Source organism: Mesitornis unicolor, unplaced genomic scaffold (genome assembly GCF_000695765.1).
Source record: "Mesitornis unicolor isolate BGI_N332 unplaced genomic scaffold, ASM69576v1 scaffold47710, whole genome shotgun sequence".
NCBI lineage: Eukaryota > Metazoa > Chordata > Aves > Mesitornithiformes > Mesitornithidae > Mesitornis > Mesitornis unicolor.
Window position 1 is genome coordinate 96,266 of NW_010158642.1, and position 16,087 is coordinate 112,352.

At 42.2% G+C, this 16,087-nt stretch overlaps 1 protein-coding gene across 2 annotated transcripts in view; it reads left to right on the forward strand.

Annotated features, from left to right (window-relative positions):
* The window catches only part of SPTBN1 (spectrin, beta, non-erythrocytic 1), a 91,265-nt gene that overhangs the window by 56,160 nt on the left and 19,018 nt on the right, over positions 1-16,087 (forward strand). For both annotated transcript variants that reach the window (XM_010184035.1, XM_010184043.1), the window contains exons 16-23: positions 165-367; positions 6,310-6,400; positions 10,759-10,905; positions 12,518-12,781; positions 13,397-13,621; positions 13,819-13,908; positions 14,185-14,463; positions 15,662-15,792. In XM_010184035.1, coding sequence (XP_010182337.1) covers positions 165-367; positions 6,310-6,400; positions 10,759-10,905; positions 12,518-12,781; positions 13,397-13,621; positions 13,819-13,908; positions 14,185-14,463; positions 15,662-15,792 — 1,430 coding nt within the window. The remainder of the gene's footprint in view (positions 1-164; positions 368-6,309; positions 6,401-10,758; positions 10,906-12,517; positions 12,782-13,396; positions 13,622-13,818; positions 13,909-14,184; positions 14,464-15,661; positions 15,793-16,087) is intronic.

The window sequence follows — 16,087 nt, forward strand, 5'->3', positions numbered from 1 at the left end:
AAGAGGCAAATTGCCCCTCTTTTAACTATAATTTGTTTTTTGTGTTTTACTTCTAACTGTTCTTGGGAAACATTTCTTTTCATGTGTGATGAATCTGTTGTTGGAGCAGGCAGCATAGCCTGAGTGTAATACTTTTCTTTCTCTGATTTATGTGTTAATCACAGGAGTATGTTTTGGCACACACGGAAATGCCGACTACCTTGGAAGGAGCAGAAGCTGCTATTAAAAAACAGGAGGATTTCATGACCACAATGGATGCCAATGAAGAAAAGATCAATGCTGTTGTAGAGACTGGCAGGAGGCTAGTTAGTGATGGGAACATTAACTCTGATAAAATCCAGGAGAAAGTGGACTCTATTGATGACAGGTAAGGTCAGAATGATGGCAGAATGTGGCTGTTCATACCTTAATGCTGCTCTCTGAGAGATGACCTTTTACCAGAATCCAAAGGCAAAGTAACGTGTTAGAAAATATTTGTTGCAGGCTGTTTTCTTTGTCCTGTGGAAAAATAGGAACTGTAATGTTTCAAAAATGTGCCAGGCTAATCTTGATTAAAATTACCTTTCTCATTTTCTAGAGACTTACTAGGTAATGAGCTTACTACCCAGCATTTGATCGTATCAGTGTTACTATATAATTCTTGGAGTATTAACAGACACGATGTTACGGTGGGAGCTGTAACAGTTAGCTACACCTGGTTCCGCAAGTCTCCTCTGCTACCTCCTAGCTGATTTAATTATAATAATATATTCCTGTTCTTCCTCTGAGGAAGGAATGTGGCTCTTCAAGACTTAACTGGCATTGTATCTACCCCACCTGCTTGGCTTTGATCACCTTTCCCAACTTGTCTCGCCCTTCTGAAATCAGATTAGGAAGCATTGGTACAAATGTGTCTTTCATCTTAGAACAAGTCTTTTGCTTTGTCGCTTTAGCTGTGACATAGATGCCATAGAACATTAAGAATTTCTTTTTCCTTGCAAAACAAGGTTCGGTTTTGATGGCTATGATTCATGGTTCTTTCTGCTTTTGGTTTGAATAATAGTGGAGTCTTTCACAATGCTTTTCAATCATGAGTATCAGAACACAGCAGTAAGCTCATACAAAACTTTTATGTGAGATATTACTGACAACCGTTCTATCAGACTAGCATCCTCCCACAGCTGGTAAGCTCAGAGTTATTCAGATGCCTCTACCTCCAAGGAGAAACTGAACTGAAGTAGTTTAGAAAATGCAATGCCTCTCCTGTTTTGGAAAATGTGTCCCACTGTGTATTCACCCACTTAGCTGTGGCTCATGGCTTCAAGAAAGGTGGCTGTTCCTGTCCTAGCAGTTGCTGAGGGCCTCTGAGCCCTCTGACAACCTAACTCCAAGGATACCTCACAGTTTCATTCTCTCTCTAACCAGCTTGGCTCACTTTAGATCCCAAAGAGAATCTGCAAAGGAAGAGGAGATTATATGAAAGCAATCATGGTGAAAGCTAGGAAAATTATTTTCCTTATTTACCCTCTCTGACTTCCAGTGTCCTCTGCTCCGAGTTTTCCCATCCGCTTATAAAAGCAGGAGGGACTTGATCCTGGCCTTCTGGTCAGGTGTCTTCTTTCTGCAACTTTTGGAATATTGGAAGACAGTATTCAAGGATATAGAAGCAAATGGTAGACTGCTTCTTAAAGCTCTTCCTGAGGTGGCTGGGGTGGGAGACAGCTTCAGGCTCTGTTCTGTGTGCACTGCAGAGAGGTTCCTGCTGCCACAGCTGTGATGGTCTTGTAGCAGCTTCCCCCCCACCCCACCCCTACCCCGGTGCAGCCACTCTGTGTCCCATTTGTCCTGTGGCACCCCAGCTGGCCACCTGGGCCATCCTGGCTGTGGGACATGTGCTGGAGTTCCTGCTTTGAATAGCAGGCAAATCCTAGAGACTGTATTTTTTTAAGCCCCTTTTTTTCCAACACCTTTCCTCAATTCCTAAGTAATTTATGCAGAGCACTGCAAAAGCTATCTTGATGCAGTGCTATTCAGGAAATCCGTGTGGTTGCTCTCTGAGCCTGTAAGGCTGATAAGGCTCAAGAACAAAGCCTTAGGGCTGGGTATAGTGGGAGTGGTAGCAAAGGAAGCCTCTTAGGTTTTACAAAAAATTCTTCTCCCAGCCAGGCTCCACCTCGATGTAAACAAAGGACCCAAACAAACATGCACAAATATGCGAAGTGGATCCGTACTTCTCATATGGAGCTCTTTGTAGTTTTTAGTATTGTCAATAGATTATTTTTTTTTTTTAGAGTCATGCTTTCAGGGTATTCCAGAGGAGACCTCACTGTCCTTTGGTACAGCACACAGACTCTTCCCTAAAATTTTTACCATCTGAATAGACATCTTAGGCATCAGGCTAAGGAAGGAGAGCAGAGTGCAGGAGCTGTGCAATGAGAGATTAACACTCCAGCACTATCTTTTAGTGCAGTTCACAGGGAAGAATAAAGGGGAATAAGGACATGGAGAATGAGTGAAGGAAGGAGGAGATGAATTTGAATAAAGCTAACGCTAGCTAGCTTTTCCAGCTGGGGAATAAGCTGATCTCTCCAGTGCAGCTGTCCCTGCTTTGGTGACTTCCGCTGCCGTTTCTGCCAGCCGCAGGGGAAGCATTTTCTCCTCCATTTTCTCTTGTGGAAGAGCATAAGGGGACTGCCCAAGTCTGTGTGCCTACACATGGCCCCTCTGATTCTGCAGATGAGGTTTAGTTTAAAGACAGTGCCAGATCTGACTCAGATTGTGATCTAGGTCTGTTTCTCATCAACTTTTGTATTTGTGCAACTTTCTGCTCAACAGATAACAGAAATAAATTTTGTTCTTGCCCATTCAGAAAGGAGAGTGCCTCCTTTTTGCTGGAGCTAAAGAAGCTAAAACTGCCTTGCATGTATCTCAGTATGCTTAGCAGGCAGTTGCATTCACACTATGTGTAAGATTTATTATTCCTGCACAGGCTTTGAAACCCACAGGCTTACAGTTAAACCACAAGTGATTTTGTCAGTTTTAGCATTGTTAGCATTCTCAAGGGCCTCTGGGGAGACAGCATGGGGACACTGTGGCAAATGTTGGTGCTCTGCTCTGGAATTAATTTGAAACAGACACCTCCTAGTGCTGAACAGATCTCATTTTCCTGTTGTAGACTCTTTATAACATTGGCACAGAAGGAAGATGCCCTCACGTTTTAACTGACTATGGTATATTCCCTATCCCCTATTTTACCATGTAGGCCTGGCTTAGCTTGGATGTTTGGATCTGAGGTTACCCCTGCACTATATGTGTAGGGAAGCCACCTTTGATTACAGCCCCTAGACACCGCTGTGGTGTAAGTCATATATGTGATTATTTATGTGAACAGGCAGATGAATTCGAAGTCATTCTGAATAATTAGAATCTGCAGAGCAAACTCTTTTGCGAAAGTGTGAGATCTTCTTCCACAACCTGTTTTAGCAAATTAGCAGGAAGCAGTTATTGACAACCTTACGTGTGACAGAGTCTGAGTTTCTGACCCTTCTCAGAATCACAGAATATTAGGAGTTGAAAGGGACCTCGAAAGATCATCCAGTCCAACCCCCCTGCCAGAGCAGGATCACCTAGACTAGGTCACACAGGAACATGTACAGGCAAGTCTTGAATGTTTCCAGAAAAGGAGACACTCTGCTATGCGCATCTCAGAAGAGCAGGATTTTAGTAGTGATGACTGCAATGAGCAGTCAAACACTAAGCTTTGCACTTTTCTCCACCCTCCAGTGATGGCTGCATTCTTGTAGCCTTCAGCAGAGCTGCGGTCCAGCCTGTCCACTGCCCCGACATGCCTGGCTGGCTCAGCTGGGGCCCCTGTACACGTGGTCAAGGGAGCAGGGTGACTGGGCAGCCTCCCTAACACCACACTCTTCTAGTATCTGCATAAACATTTGTATTGCAGAGGGTTCTGTTCTCCAGTTTGTCTGCCTGTTTAATCTACCTAAAGCCCTTCTGATGTACTGGTAGTAGAGCGTAGGGAGAACTTTCTATAGGTAGGCCTGGTTATGCACAGAAAATGTTGAAATCTCTGTTGTCGGAGCTTTTAAAGAATTTAGGGAAACGTGAACAAGGAATTAATAACATTTAGACATAGCCAGTCTGAGGCAGGATGACAGGCTAAATGACTTCCTAAGGCCGTTTATACCCTTTAAAAATGATGTCAATTCTATGAGGAGAATACAGGAATCCCTGCCTGTTCCAGCAGTGTCCATCCTCAAAATACTACTATCACATCTTAAAGTATCCACTTTAAACCTTGTTACAGTTCAGCCCAGGTCTTCTTCAGAGAATACTTATCTTTCAGTCTCACTCCAGGTCATCTTGGACAACCAAACAAGCTTTTATAGTTAAACAGCTCTAAGTGCTAAAGATCGTATTTGTTATGCTGAGGACAAAAAGAAATAAATAAATGCTATGTCATCATCTGCTTTGATATCCCTGCGTGGTTTCCCTTCAAAATTCTTGAAGTTAGTGTTTCCAACACTCTCTGGGAGATATATTTGTTAGTTTGTTAAACTCAAGTTTTGTCAACATGAGAACTTCTCTACGTACTTAGCTCTAGAAATGTCATGAAAATTCTCCTTTTGATGTCACAACTTGTGTCCTCTCCAGAACACTGTCTAGAATGTAATCTAGCCTTAAATCTATTAAATCATCATGATAAAATCACCCAAGCAATTCCTTGCTTCATTTTAGCAACCTGAGTATTGCACTGTGTTTGCCCAAGCATATAAAAATCAGTCAAGAAAGAGTGGACTCAAACCCAGTGATGTTAGCTGTATTACAGAGATTTTTCTTAAGGGACAATTTCGATGTCCTTTTCTTTGTATTCTGTCAGATAACCCCTATTGAAACTTCAGGATTACCTGGGCTTGGACTCCAGCCTCTTGCTTTGATGGGTACCTATGTCTTCCTTGCCATCTGATTTGTAAATCAGTTTTCTTGACCTGCAGCTTTATAGCTGCTGCTTGTGTCGTTTATTCAGAGGAAGCTGTTGAGACAAAAGAGAAGCAATTTGTAGTCCTGTAAAGGGTTTTCTCCTAGTCCTCTGCTTATAAACCTTTTGCTTTTATGTAAAATGTACTCCCAAGTATTCCTTGTGTTTCTGAAGTCACTAAATTCATGCCAGAGAGCTTGCTCTGCTAACTTAGTGCACATCAGGAAAAGTGGTATCTTAATCTAGTTGATGTCATCAACTTGTGATTTATAGTCTTCTTGAGTATTATGAGTTTCTGGCAATTTCCACTAACATGGATTTATTTAGCTATTGCCAGTATGTACTGAAATAATCTTATAAATTGTCACCCTTTAAAATAGTTTCCAACTCTCTATGCCTGTTTATCTTACATTATGACAAAGGGCAGCAATATTTCACTTTAAGACCCTGTACAATGAAGTATGACCTAATCTAACACAATGAGCAGTAAATAAAAATTACCTTCTTTACTCTGCCTCCTCCATCTAAATCAGCTCATAAATAGTGAAAGTACTGAAGGACAGAGATAACTACTCCAAATTAAGCATGAGTTAAAAGCATGTTCAGTGATACCTTAGGAATCAGCTCTTCAGGCTCTATGTCCATTTGAAGAACCCACCCAGACCTTTGGGACTGCCAGAATGACTCATCCTTCAAGGGGCGAACAGTTATGAGTTAAAAATAGGGCTTCTAGACTAATCTTTTCTTCTGTCTACTCTTAAACGCTCTGAACAGTAAGTTCCAGTGTGCATAAAGTTTCTATTTGCAGATACACACAGGTGTGTTGCATGCATTGTTTCATAAACACAGCATATGAAAGGTTATATAAACCACTCCAGCTGTGTTCCAGAGAAGGAGGTGCTGAGCTATAGCAAAGGTGCCTTATAAAGAGCATTACAGCAAGTACACACTTTGCAAGAGCCACATAACATGCAGTCTTACTGTTGCAGTTTTCTTACGGTTTTTGACAAACAGTTTGAACTTTCCTGTGGTCAAACAGTTAGTGGGCCAAATTCTGTACATAACACTTGTGAAACCCTGCTGGCTTCAAAATTTTCCTTGTGTGCTTAACTGGTCACAAAAACAAGTAGATGATGAACTTAAGCAAGCACGTTAAATAACACATGCGTATCTGAACTTCAAAAATGTCCTTCATTTGAAAGGCAGTAAAGGACACACACCACATACTTACTCAGTATGTATATCCCAAAGAGGCTGTGGAAACCAGCAAATGACAGTTTTGCATGAAATGCCTATTTCAAGTTTTTTTTTTCTCTGCTGTTATTTTTTCTGACTAGACATAGGAAGAACCGTGAAGCAGCCAGCGAACTTCTGATGAGATTGAAAGATAACAGAGATCTTCAAAAGTTTCTTCAGGATTGTCAAGAGGTAAATCACATCCTTTCACTTTTTTTTTGCTAAAAGCTGCATCCTGCAGAAGAGCATTTTTAGCCCATATTCTGTGGCAACTGGAATACTTAGCATTTTGCAGTCAAGTCATCCAGTGGTATTCAGTGTGGAGTAAACAATTGAACATGCATACAAGCCCCCCAGCCCAAAATGCTACAAAAAATAATCTGTTTGGGGTTTTTTCCTCGTGAACTGAATTTCATTTTGTCATCTAAGCTAAAGACAGGGAAAATTGCCAAAAGTAGTGAAGATTTTCTGCTGTGGTATAAATTAATCACGTGGAATCTGATGGGATTAGCACTGAACTCATTAAGACTTGTCCACAGCTGTATATATGTATGTGGCCTGGTGCAGGAGATTTCAAGTGATTTCTACAAACCAATAGTCAGAAGAACAAGAGGTTAGGGATAAGAGGGGAGCAGGATTAATCTGGATATTTTTAATGTGTTATTTATCTGATAGTTTGCATGTGTTTAAAATTGTTAAGCACTATAGCATTTAAAAAAAGAAATCCTTTCCAGATTTTCTAGTGACTTACATGGACTGTTTACACTGAAGGCAACCTTTTAAAGACAGGAATAATCTTGTTCCTAGCATAAGGAATTAATCAAGTAATTTTCAGGTTGTTTCATGCAGTACTGACAGATATTAAAGAGCCTTGCCTGTGATGTGTATTGAAAACCAGCTATCCTTATCTTGAAGCCTGCAAAGAGAACTGACTGTGACAAAGCTGTGCTTTTAAATTCAAGAATCAGTACATCAGCTGCACATCTTAGCTAGCTACAAGAGACTGGAAATCACTGCAGTGTGTCTGAATGGAGACTCACAGCTGAGTTTTCGTACAAGAAACAAACAAAATGATGCTCATGAACTGGGCAAATTATGTTTACTGCTTGGTTGCCTAGATGCAGTCTGTTTTCCTGCATTGCGTAAGCTAACCATGAAGTTGGCTTAAATTGCTCCTTCCTTAGTAGTAGAAACATGACAGACTAGCAAAAAATTGTGCTGTTATTAACAGTGGCTCCTTCCTTCCTCTGGAACATCTCTCGTAGAAAAATCTCCCTGGCTCTTGGATCTCTTCAAGTCTCCGTGTCAGTGTGGTTGTGTTCCCTAGGACCTGTTATTTCCCGTATATCATTGAAAGAAAAAGGAAAACACAAAGCTCTAGTGTCTGGCCACCTGAATACCTTTCCTCTCAATTGTTTCTCTCCAGCCAGTAAAGCTTGGATGTCTTCACTGTGCAGTTCACAGACAGAACTTACAACACCCAAACGTTGCTAATTTTTCCTATCTTTTTTGAGAGGACATTAGCCTTGACAATAATCGAATGGTTGTTTCCAAGAAGACAGCCATAATGAGACTTGGACTTTGCGTTAGTGTGATTACAAAGTGCCTATTGATACCTGCCCTGGGCTGGAGGCATTGTGAGATGGAGCACCTCTGTCTGAAGGGAGCCAAGGCAGTACCTCACTCAATACCTCACCCTTCACTTTTTTATTAGCACTGACCGTGTAGCTGAGAATTATTAGAAAACAGATTTGAACTGGCAATGACCCCTCGGCCTTCCTGCCTGCCATCTTAGGGACTGTTTCCCATTTGTCTGTAGCTGAAGGAAAGGAAGAGTGTTTTCTGCAGCATGCTCTTTGCCTGGGGCAGCCACTTTCATCATCGGTCACTCCATGCTGACATGGTATTGTAAATGTGGCCTCCAGCTGCTCGCTCCTTTCTTCCGCAGGCGAGGCAGTGAGCAGGGTCAGAGGCTCTCGAGGAGGTTGCAGGATAGTGCTCATCACAACAGCTCAGCAATGATAAACTTTTCCTCCAGGTCACAGGCGAGGGAAAAGGCAGCAGATTTTCTGGTTGTTAGTAGTTAGATACACTGTCACAGGTTAATCTGGTGGTGTTACTTTTTTGTCTGTTTTTCGCATTCGTAAATATGAATGTGTTAAATAAATTTGCTGAGTGAATGAAATAAAGACTGACAGTGGAAAATCCTGAGAAGAGGAGATGTGATAAATTTTGCCATTTAGTTTTGTTTGACTTCCTGCTCTTACGCAGCTCACCTTAGAAGAGATTAAAGCTGATCTTTCCTGAAAGTGCTCAGAAGTCCCGGCACTGTCTGGTCTAATTTCTCTAGGGATGCCAGAGTGAAAGCATTTGGCGAGACTCTGCATGTCAGAAGTTTTCCGCCTGTTCACAGAGTGTGCTGGCAGGTTTTGTCATGCAGCGCAGATGTCTGTTGAACCTTATGCTGCGAGATAGGCTCTGTCAGCTTGGGTGTTTGCAGTGTCTGGGAAGTGCAGCAGCCGTCAATGCTCTTTCACCCTTCCCTTGTTGTTCTGCTAGATTTACAAGGGGTTTGTGTCTGTATTGCCCTTAGTTCATGCCTGGTTTTCATTGCAGAGTGGTACAGCCTTCTGGGAGCTGGTAGCAGGAACAAAATTTGGTGGTATTAGGTGCAGAAGATTGGGATAGCCTGATAGCTAACTCTGCTGGCGTTAACAACTCACTCATGGTTTCCTGGAGAAATAAATACTCCAAGCGCCTATCTGAGGGACTGTTTTAGGGAACTGTTGTCTTATTTTTTTAAAGCTAGCTTTGCACTGTAGTTACTGACATCCAGTGACTGTAGTGGTTGCAAAAAACACTTTTAATAGTCACCCCTTAAATGCTTTATTTGCACTTCAGTGTTATCAGGAAGAACGCAACCTTGTGAGAGTCAGAAATGAGGGGTTTATCCTGACAGCCCCTGATTATGTACCATGAATTATCTGTGTCTCGGTTAATACGTACGATTCTACCTTTCCTTGGGAAGCACTTTTAAATCCTCAGAAGAGTGAATGCTGTGGCTGAGTAAAAGCAAACAATGAAAGACAAGCAGTGCAATTTGCAGAGCCAAGCAACTGTCTCCTACCCAGAAAGGCCAGAGTAAACCCACTAATTTCAGGTTATACAGTAACCCTTAATGTGGCCTTCAGAGCTTTGTTAAGCAGCACAGCAGCCTGCTATAACTGTAAACTTCACTGCCTACAGAAAGTCTGCATTGACATCAGCATTTTTCTCTTTAGGCTTGAGAGAAAGATCAGATAAGGAATTTCTTTGGTTGCTCTCGTAACTTTTCCATTTTTGTGGAGCTTAACAGTGCCTTTAAGGGACAGTTTTAAAAAGGCGTGTGAATGCTGAATGAATTTGTTGTGCTGTCCCCTGAGTACATAGCAGAGAATTGACGAGTCTCGCCTGTGCTCTGGTACTCCCCTTGTCAGGATGCTTCCTTGGCAGGACAGCGTGCCTCGCCAAAGTGGCGTTCTAGTTACAAAGCTTCTATTTGTTTTGACATTTTCCACTTGGGTGGGTGACTAAATAGGCAGAAAATGTATATTTTTCAAATTCCGTAAACATTCTTGTGAATGTGTTTTTTATCCGTATCTAAGGGATAAGTAAAGCAGTCAGACTCACCCTAGGAGGAAATTTGATGTTGTCTACCGTGATCACTTTCACATTTCCTTTGCCCTCGGCGAATAAGCTGTTTTGTAATTATTTAATTGATTTTCTCCAGTGTTGATCTGCAAATTGTTCTCAATGACTTTATATTTGCAGAAAATCAGAATGAAATAATTTTTTTATTTTATATAATGGGAAAAGGAAAGTCTTGAGTACCAAAACCTTACTGGAGATTGGATAAATACATTTATTTATGTAAACCTATATAGGGAAAAGACTATGGGGGAAGCATACAAATGTCATGTGAATTAATGGTACAGAACCATCTTTATTCTTAAGACTTTCTGATGCAAGTAGAAATACAGGATTTCTCATGCAGAGTTTCCCTGAAGAATTTACCTTGGGACTCTGCTTAATTCTGGAGACTGCCTTTTGCATGCCACTTCGTCAGCGTGTCCTTCTGCTGTGTCCTCAGGAAGTCAGTAAGGCTCCACAGGGGTGCGGTGATGACATTCCAGCCCCGGTCCTGAGTAGCACTTTGAGTAACGTTGCAAGGGAAACGCAATAGGAAATTACACTGTGGCTGATAAGTAGGGCACATGTCCCTGTTTCTCTTGCTGCTGAGCTGGGTGAGACCTGTGTGTTTAATTTTGCTCATCATGAAGTTGATTCCTTTCTGCTTGAGTCATTGGTTATTTATATATTGGAGATGGGTATTTAAATTTAACTGTTGAAGAGGTGGGTCCTTGACTGAACCCTGAGTAAAAGCAGTCTCTGAATCTCACACAGCTGCTCTTCAGAGGCATTTCTTTGTTCTTCATGTGGAGGCATTCAGTATGTTGCATTATTTCCCACTACATATGTTTTCACAAACAACTCTGTATTTTCCTTTTCAGCTCTCACTCTGGATCAATGAAAAGATGCTTACAGCCCAGGATATGTCCTATGATGAGGCAAGGAACCTGCATAGCAAATGGCTGAAGCATCAGGCATTTATGGCAGAACTTGCATCCAACAAAGAATGGCTAGAGAAGATTGAAAAGGTAACTAAAGAACGCCCAAAAAATGTCTTCATCTTTGTCGAAGATGGTTATGCACAGATATGGGATCTGCTCCTCTGCAGTATTGGTTCTTGAATCATCTCTCCAGCTAAGGCAAAAGGAGATTTCATTACTGTACAAGTATCTATCACATTGTGTCTCCATCTAACCCATTTAATTCCTCATTCATGTTAAATGGTTTTTTTCCAAGACAGATTAGTCACTGGCTAAGGTTTTAGTTTTAGTTTTGTCTAGTCTTTCTTACCTGTTAGGCAGAAGGCATAACCTAGTTTTCATACCCAAAGGGCATAAGGGGTAATGTTGTGATTTGAGCTAATAAAGAAGTACTTCCTGGGAAATGGCTGAATGTAGGTGAAATAATTGAATTTAGACTTCCATGTTGGTTTTCAGTCATTCAGGACTGTAATCAGGCTGCCTTTCCCTGTGCTAAATTAGTGCATGAGGCAAAGTACAGCCAGTTTTGTGATTAATTAAAATTCACAGCTCTGTATCAAGTTACTTTGAAGGCTTTAATATGCTGTGATGAGCTGTACTTTTTTTCCCCCTGTTTCTCCTGTGCAGTTCTGGAACACTAAGGAGGTCTCCTCTTTAGCTCTGACAGTGGGTTTCTGTTCAGTGTAAGTTAGCTTAATTGCTCATTTCCTTTCCCACTTTGGCACTCTCTATCCCATTAGAGGCTTTTCTGTGATCTGCAAATAGCAGTACCCTTTAATGGTGTAATTAGAAGGCTGCTCTTAGTACAGGAAGTACTTTTTAGTGATTCTAATACATCCTCACTCTTTGCCACTGAAAAATCAGATTGCAGCAAAGTACCAAAGTTGTGTGTTGAGCTCTAGCTGACAATCACTGTATTAATGTTACCAGTGGTCACAGCTATTAAATGTGCAGGGCTGTGATTAGTGTTCACATCTGAAAAGGTTTTGTACGTTTTCAGCACCACTGAGGTGCAGAGGTAGAAGTATAACTAGAAATAAAATATTTCCAAAACTGTTACAGTCTTTGTGAAGGCAAAAAACATCCTAAGTCCAGGGACTCTGCTGGTGCTAAATACAGGGTTCCTGCTTCCCAAGGAAGATGATTCCTCTCTGATACTAGCTTAGACCCATGGTACTTGCTACAACCCATCAGCATAACCCTCTTCAGTTGCACAGCTCAGTGCTGGTGCTGTAAGCTCCCTCTCCCAGCATTATGCTGGGACTTCATTGCTTTCCTGGTGAAATGGCCCACAGCAGCTAGACACACAGCTTGTTCAGCTGCAGCTCCCTCCTCTGCTGCGGCACAGGCAGCATGGGGCATCCTGCTCCGCTCCCATCTGAGCAGTGTCCCCAGGAGCTCCTACAAAGGAACGTGTGTAGTGGGGAAGAAAAGGAGGTGTTGCGTGACCTTCCCATTCCCAGTAAATCGTCTTCCTGGTGACAGACGGGCCTGGGAGCTGATGTTCTGGAAGGAGTCGCTGGATGATTGGAGACAGAAAATGAGTGGTTGATGCTGCCAGCAGATGAGGAATCCTGAGTGCTTACTAATGAGAATAATTTAACTAACGCTCTGTGAGTGCTCCCGAGGAGGTACAATTTTACTGTGCTTTGCTTTGCAGGAGGGAATGCAGCTGATTGCAGAGAAACCGGAGACTGAAGCCGTAGTGAAAGAGAAGCTGACAGGTCTCCATCAAATGTGGGAAGAGCTTGAATCCACTACCCAGACCAAGGCTCAGCGTCTCTTTGATGCAAACAAGGCGGAGCTTTTTACCCAGAGCTGTGCTGATTTGGATAAGTGGCTGAATGGTTTGGAGAGTCAAATTCAGTCGGATGACTATGGAAAAGATCTCACCAGTGTCAACATCCTGTTGAAGAAGCAGCAGGTAAACGGAGTGCAGGTTGTAGAGCGGGCAGACAGTAGATATCTGCACTCAGAGGAACAGATGGGGGGTCTTTTCAATATAGAAAATAATTTATTTGCTTTTCTTTCTTCCTGTTGTTTCATATATCTTTAAGAAGAACCAGAAATACACCCAGAAACAAATCAGCCATAAATTTATTGATACAATTTCTACCTTATACTGCCTTCCTTCCCCACATTAATGTCTTTGTTCTGTCTCCCGCTGTAGTCCTCCAGTCACTGCACATTCCCTCTCTGTACGTGGCTGCCTGCCTGTGGTTCAGACTTACCTGAAACTGATCAGTCCCTGATTCACTGCTGTAAAGGCAGCAGGGAGTAGCAAGGACAGCAGGGAGCAATGAAGCTCTTGTGCCAATTTCACGATTTGCACATGCAGACATAACTGAGGGATAACCACAGTTGTGAGTCTGTGTTAAGCCTTGTTACTTGCAATATGAATGCTACAATAATTATTAATGTGGTAAATCCTTACTGACCAGCATCTCTTCTTTCTTCTTATGAAGCTCTTGATATACCCTAGTCATATCAACTGCTTTTACACCGGTTTTCAGGACCTCTTTGCTACGTTTCTGTTTAGATGCTAGAGAATCAAATGGACGTTCGTAAGAAGGAGATAGAGGAGCTGCAAAGCCAAGCACGGGCTCTAAGTCAAGAAGGGAAGAGTACAGATGAAGTAGATGGCAAACGCCTTACTGTAGAAAAGAAATTTTTGGAGTTGTTGGAACCTTTGAATGAAAGAAAGGCAAACCTGCTGGCCTCCAAAGAGATCCACCAGTTCAACCGGGATGTGGAGGATGAAATCGTGAGTACAAAAGAAATCCTGTTCCCCAGATACTATGAAAATGTCACACCTATGACAGGAAGAAACCTTTTGATCGTGTCTCTCAATAGCATGTTTGAGTAATGCTGCTTTTTTGCATCTTGTGTGCACCAGCATCTCTGCTGCCCAAGCTGTGTCTGAAGTTGCTTAAAATCAATGTGCTTTTCTCTTGCTTTCAGTTGTGGGTTGGAGAGAGGATGCCTATAGCTACATCTACTGATCACGGACACAACCTCCAGACCGTGCAGCTACTAATAAAGAAAAATCAGGTAAGTAGGTGCCGTTAGAGCTCCAGTACTGTTATTACTCTTTATGCTGACTAATTCAGGAAGGAAAGGCTTGGGGTAAATTGATGGATGCTTCGGTGGCCATGTGCTGTGTGGAGGCAGTGTGATCACCAGGTGATGGCATGTTCAGGGAGGGCACAGCCCCATTTGTCCACATTAGCTGATGGCCTGTGTTTTGCTGCCCCTCTAGAGTTAAGACCCCTGACTGGCATTTTTGTTTGGCGCAGCATCTCATCAGTCTGCTTTTCTCCTGCGTAGACCCTTCAGAAAGAAATCCAGGGACATCAGCCTCGTATCGATGACATTTTCGAGAGGAGTCAAAACATTATCACAGAGAGTAGCCCTAATGCTGAAGCAATTCAGCAGAGACTTGCAGACCTGCAGCAGCTGTGGAACCTCCTAATCGAGGAGACGGAGAAACGCCACAAGCGCCTGGAGGAGTCTCACAGAGCACAGCAATATTACTTTGATGCTGCTGAGGCTGAGGCCTGGATGAGTGAGCAGGAGCTCTACATGATGTCAGAAGAGAAAGCCAAGGTGAGCAGCTCCACAGCGACACTAGTTTGGTTTTAATTGCTTAGCTAGAGGCGGGCAGGTGACATAATTTAATATGTTGCTAATGTAATGGTAACATAAACAAATATGATTCCCTTGTGAAACCTGAAGTGATCATCTCTTCTATCTGTTACAACATCTCTGGTAGCGTGGAGGATAGGCCTTGCTGTACTGAGTCAGTGAAGCATGCTCAGACTGTGGATGGCACCTGTGTGCCTGCCTTTGCTGTAAGGTTGGGGGGATACCAGTAAAGTCCAGTTAGATCCAGTTTTCCATTAGTTTTGAATCACTGGTAACAGCACAATGCACCTGTCTGTGAAAAGGGCCTAATGGTTGCTCAGTTGATACCTTTAGTCATCAGCTTTTACTCCCAGTGAAGTGAAATCAGCATCAGACCATATCAAAGAGTAGGTGAACTTCTGTTTTTCAAGGAAGTGTTAGAGTGCTGTATCTTGTTATTTACGTAAATATACTGCATTCGTTGCCCTGATAAAATAAAACCCAGCTTTGTATCAGTATAACACATTCAATTCAGTCTTCACTTTAAAGGATTTGTTTTCTTTTTTTATATCTAGGCAATGCAGATAAAAAGGAATATTAATGTGAATAGTACATCACAAAAATATTTTAATGAAAAGGCTTATTGACAATACCAGTTGACACTGAGAGTTGGGGTTTTTTTGTCTTAATCATAACAATGCATACAAAGTTTTGATTGGAATTTCTCCAAGCACTTTGGTGGAGAATCCTTTGGCATGGGCTCCATAGGATTTCTTTTCTTTGACCCAGTCTATCATTGAAAAGCCTGACAAGTGACGTGCCTAAAATGGTTCAATTTTCCTGAGTCCTGTACAATCACCAGTGTTGTGTAAACGCACAAAGAGCTCTGTAGAAGAGGAAATTCAACATGCTCAATGCACAGCTGATGTAATTTTGTTCTGCATCCCAGAGGGGTTGTTGCATTCACTCTTTCACTCATTATTTTGCTCTCTATGGGTACCATTTGCTGTGAACTCAACATACCATTGGCAGACCAACTTGTCTTCAAGCTGTACTTGGGAACAGTTCTTTATAAATCTTTCTGGCTACCCCTTTTTGCTCGCACACCAAGTTCAACTTGCTGTGTGCTGTCTTTCTTTGGAGTGAGGGGCTTGACTGTTGTTTGCTGTCACCATTGCAGGATGAACAGAGTGCAGTGTCCATGCTGAAGAAACACCAGATTTTGGAACAAGCTGTAGAAGACTATGCTGAAACTGTCCACCAGCTTTCAAAGACCAGCAGAACTTTGGTGGCAGATAATCACCCAGAAAGGTATTAACTGCCATTTTTAATTGGATTATGTGTTCTTTTAATAGTTCAGTCACTTCATTGCGTCGCTCTGACACACAGAAGCTAGAGCAAAGAGTGAGTAGCTCAGAATAGTGTACACTCAGTTCAAGATGCATGTTAGACCACCCTGATTTGGCCAGAGACGGAGTCCTGAACAGCGTCAGTATGTGCCGCTGATGATTTCTGGATGGTACTAGACACCTTCAATAAATGTCTGTTGTATTCTTGGTATAGGTTGGCGGTGTCAGGTCTGCCCGCACTGCCAAACCTTAAACAG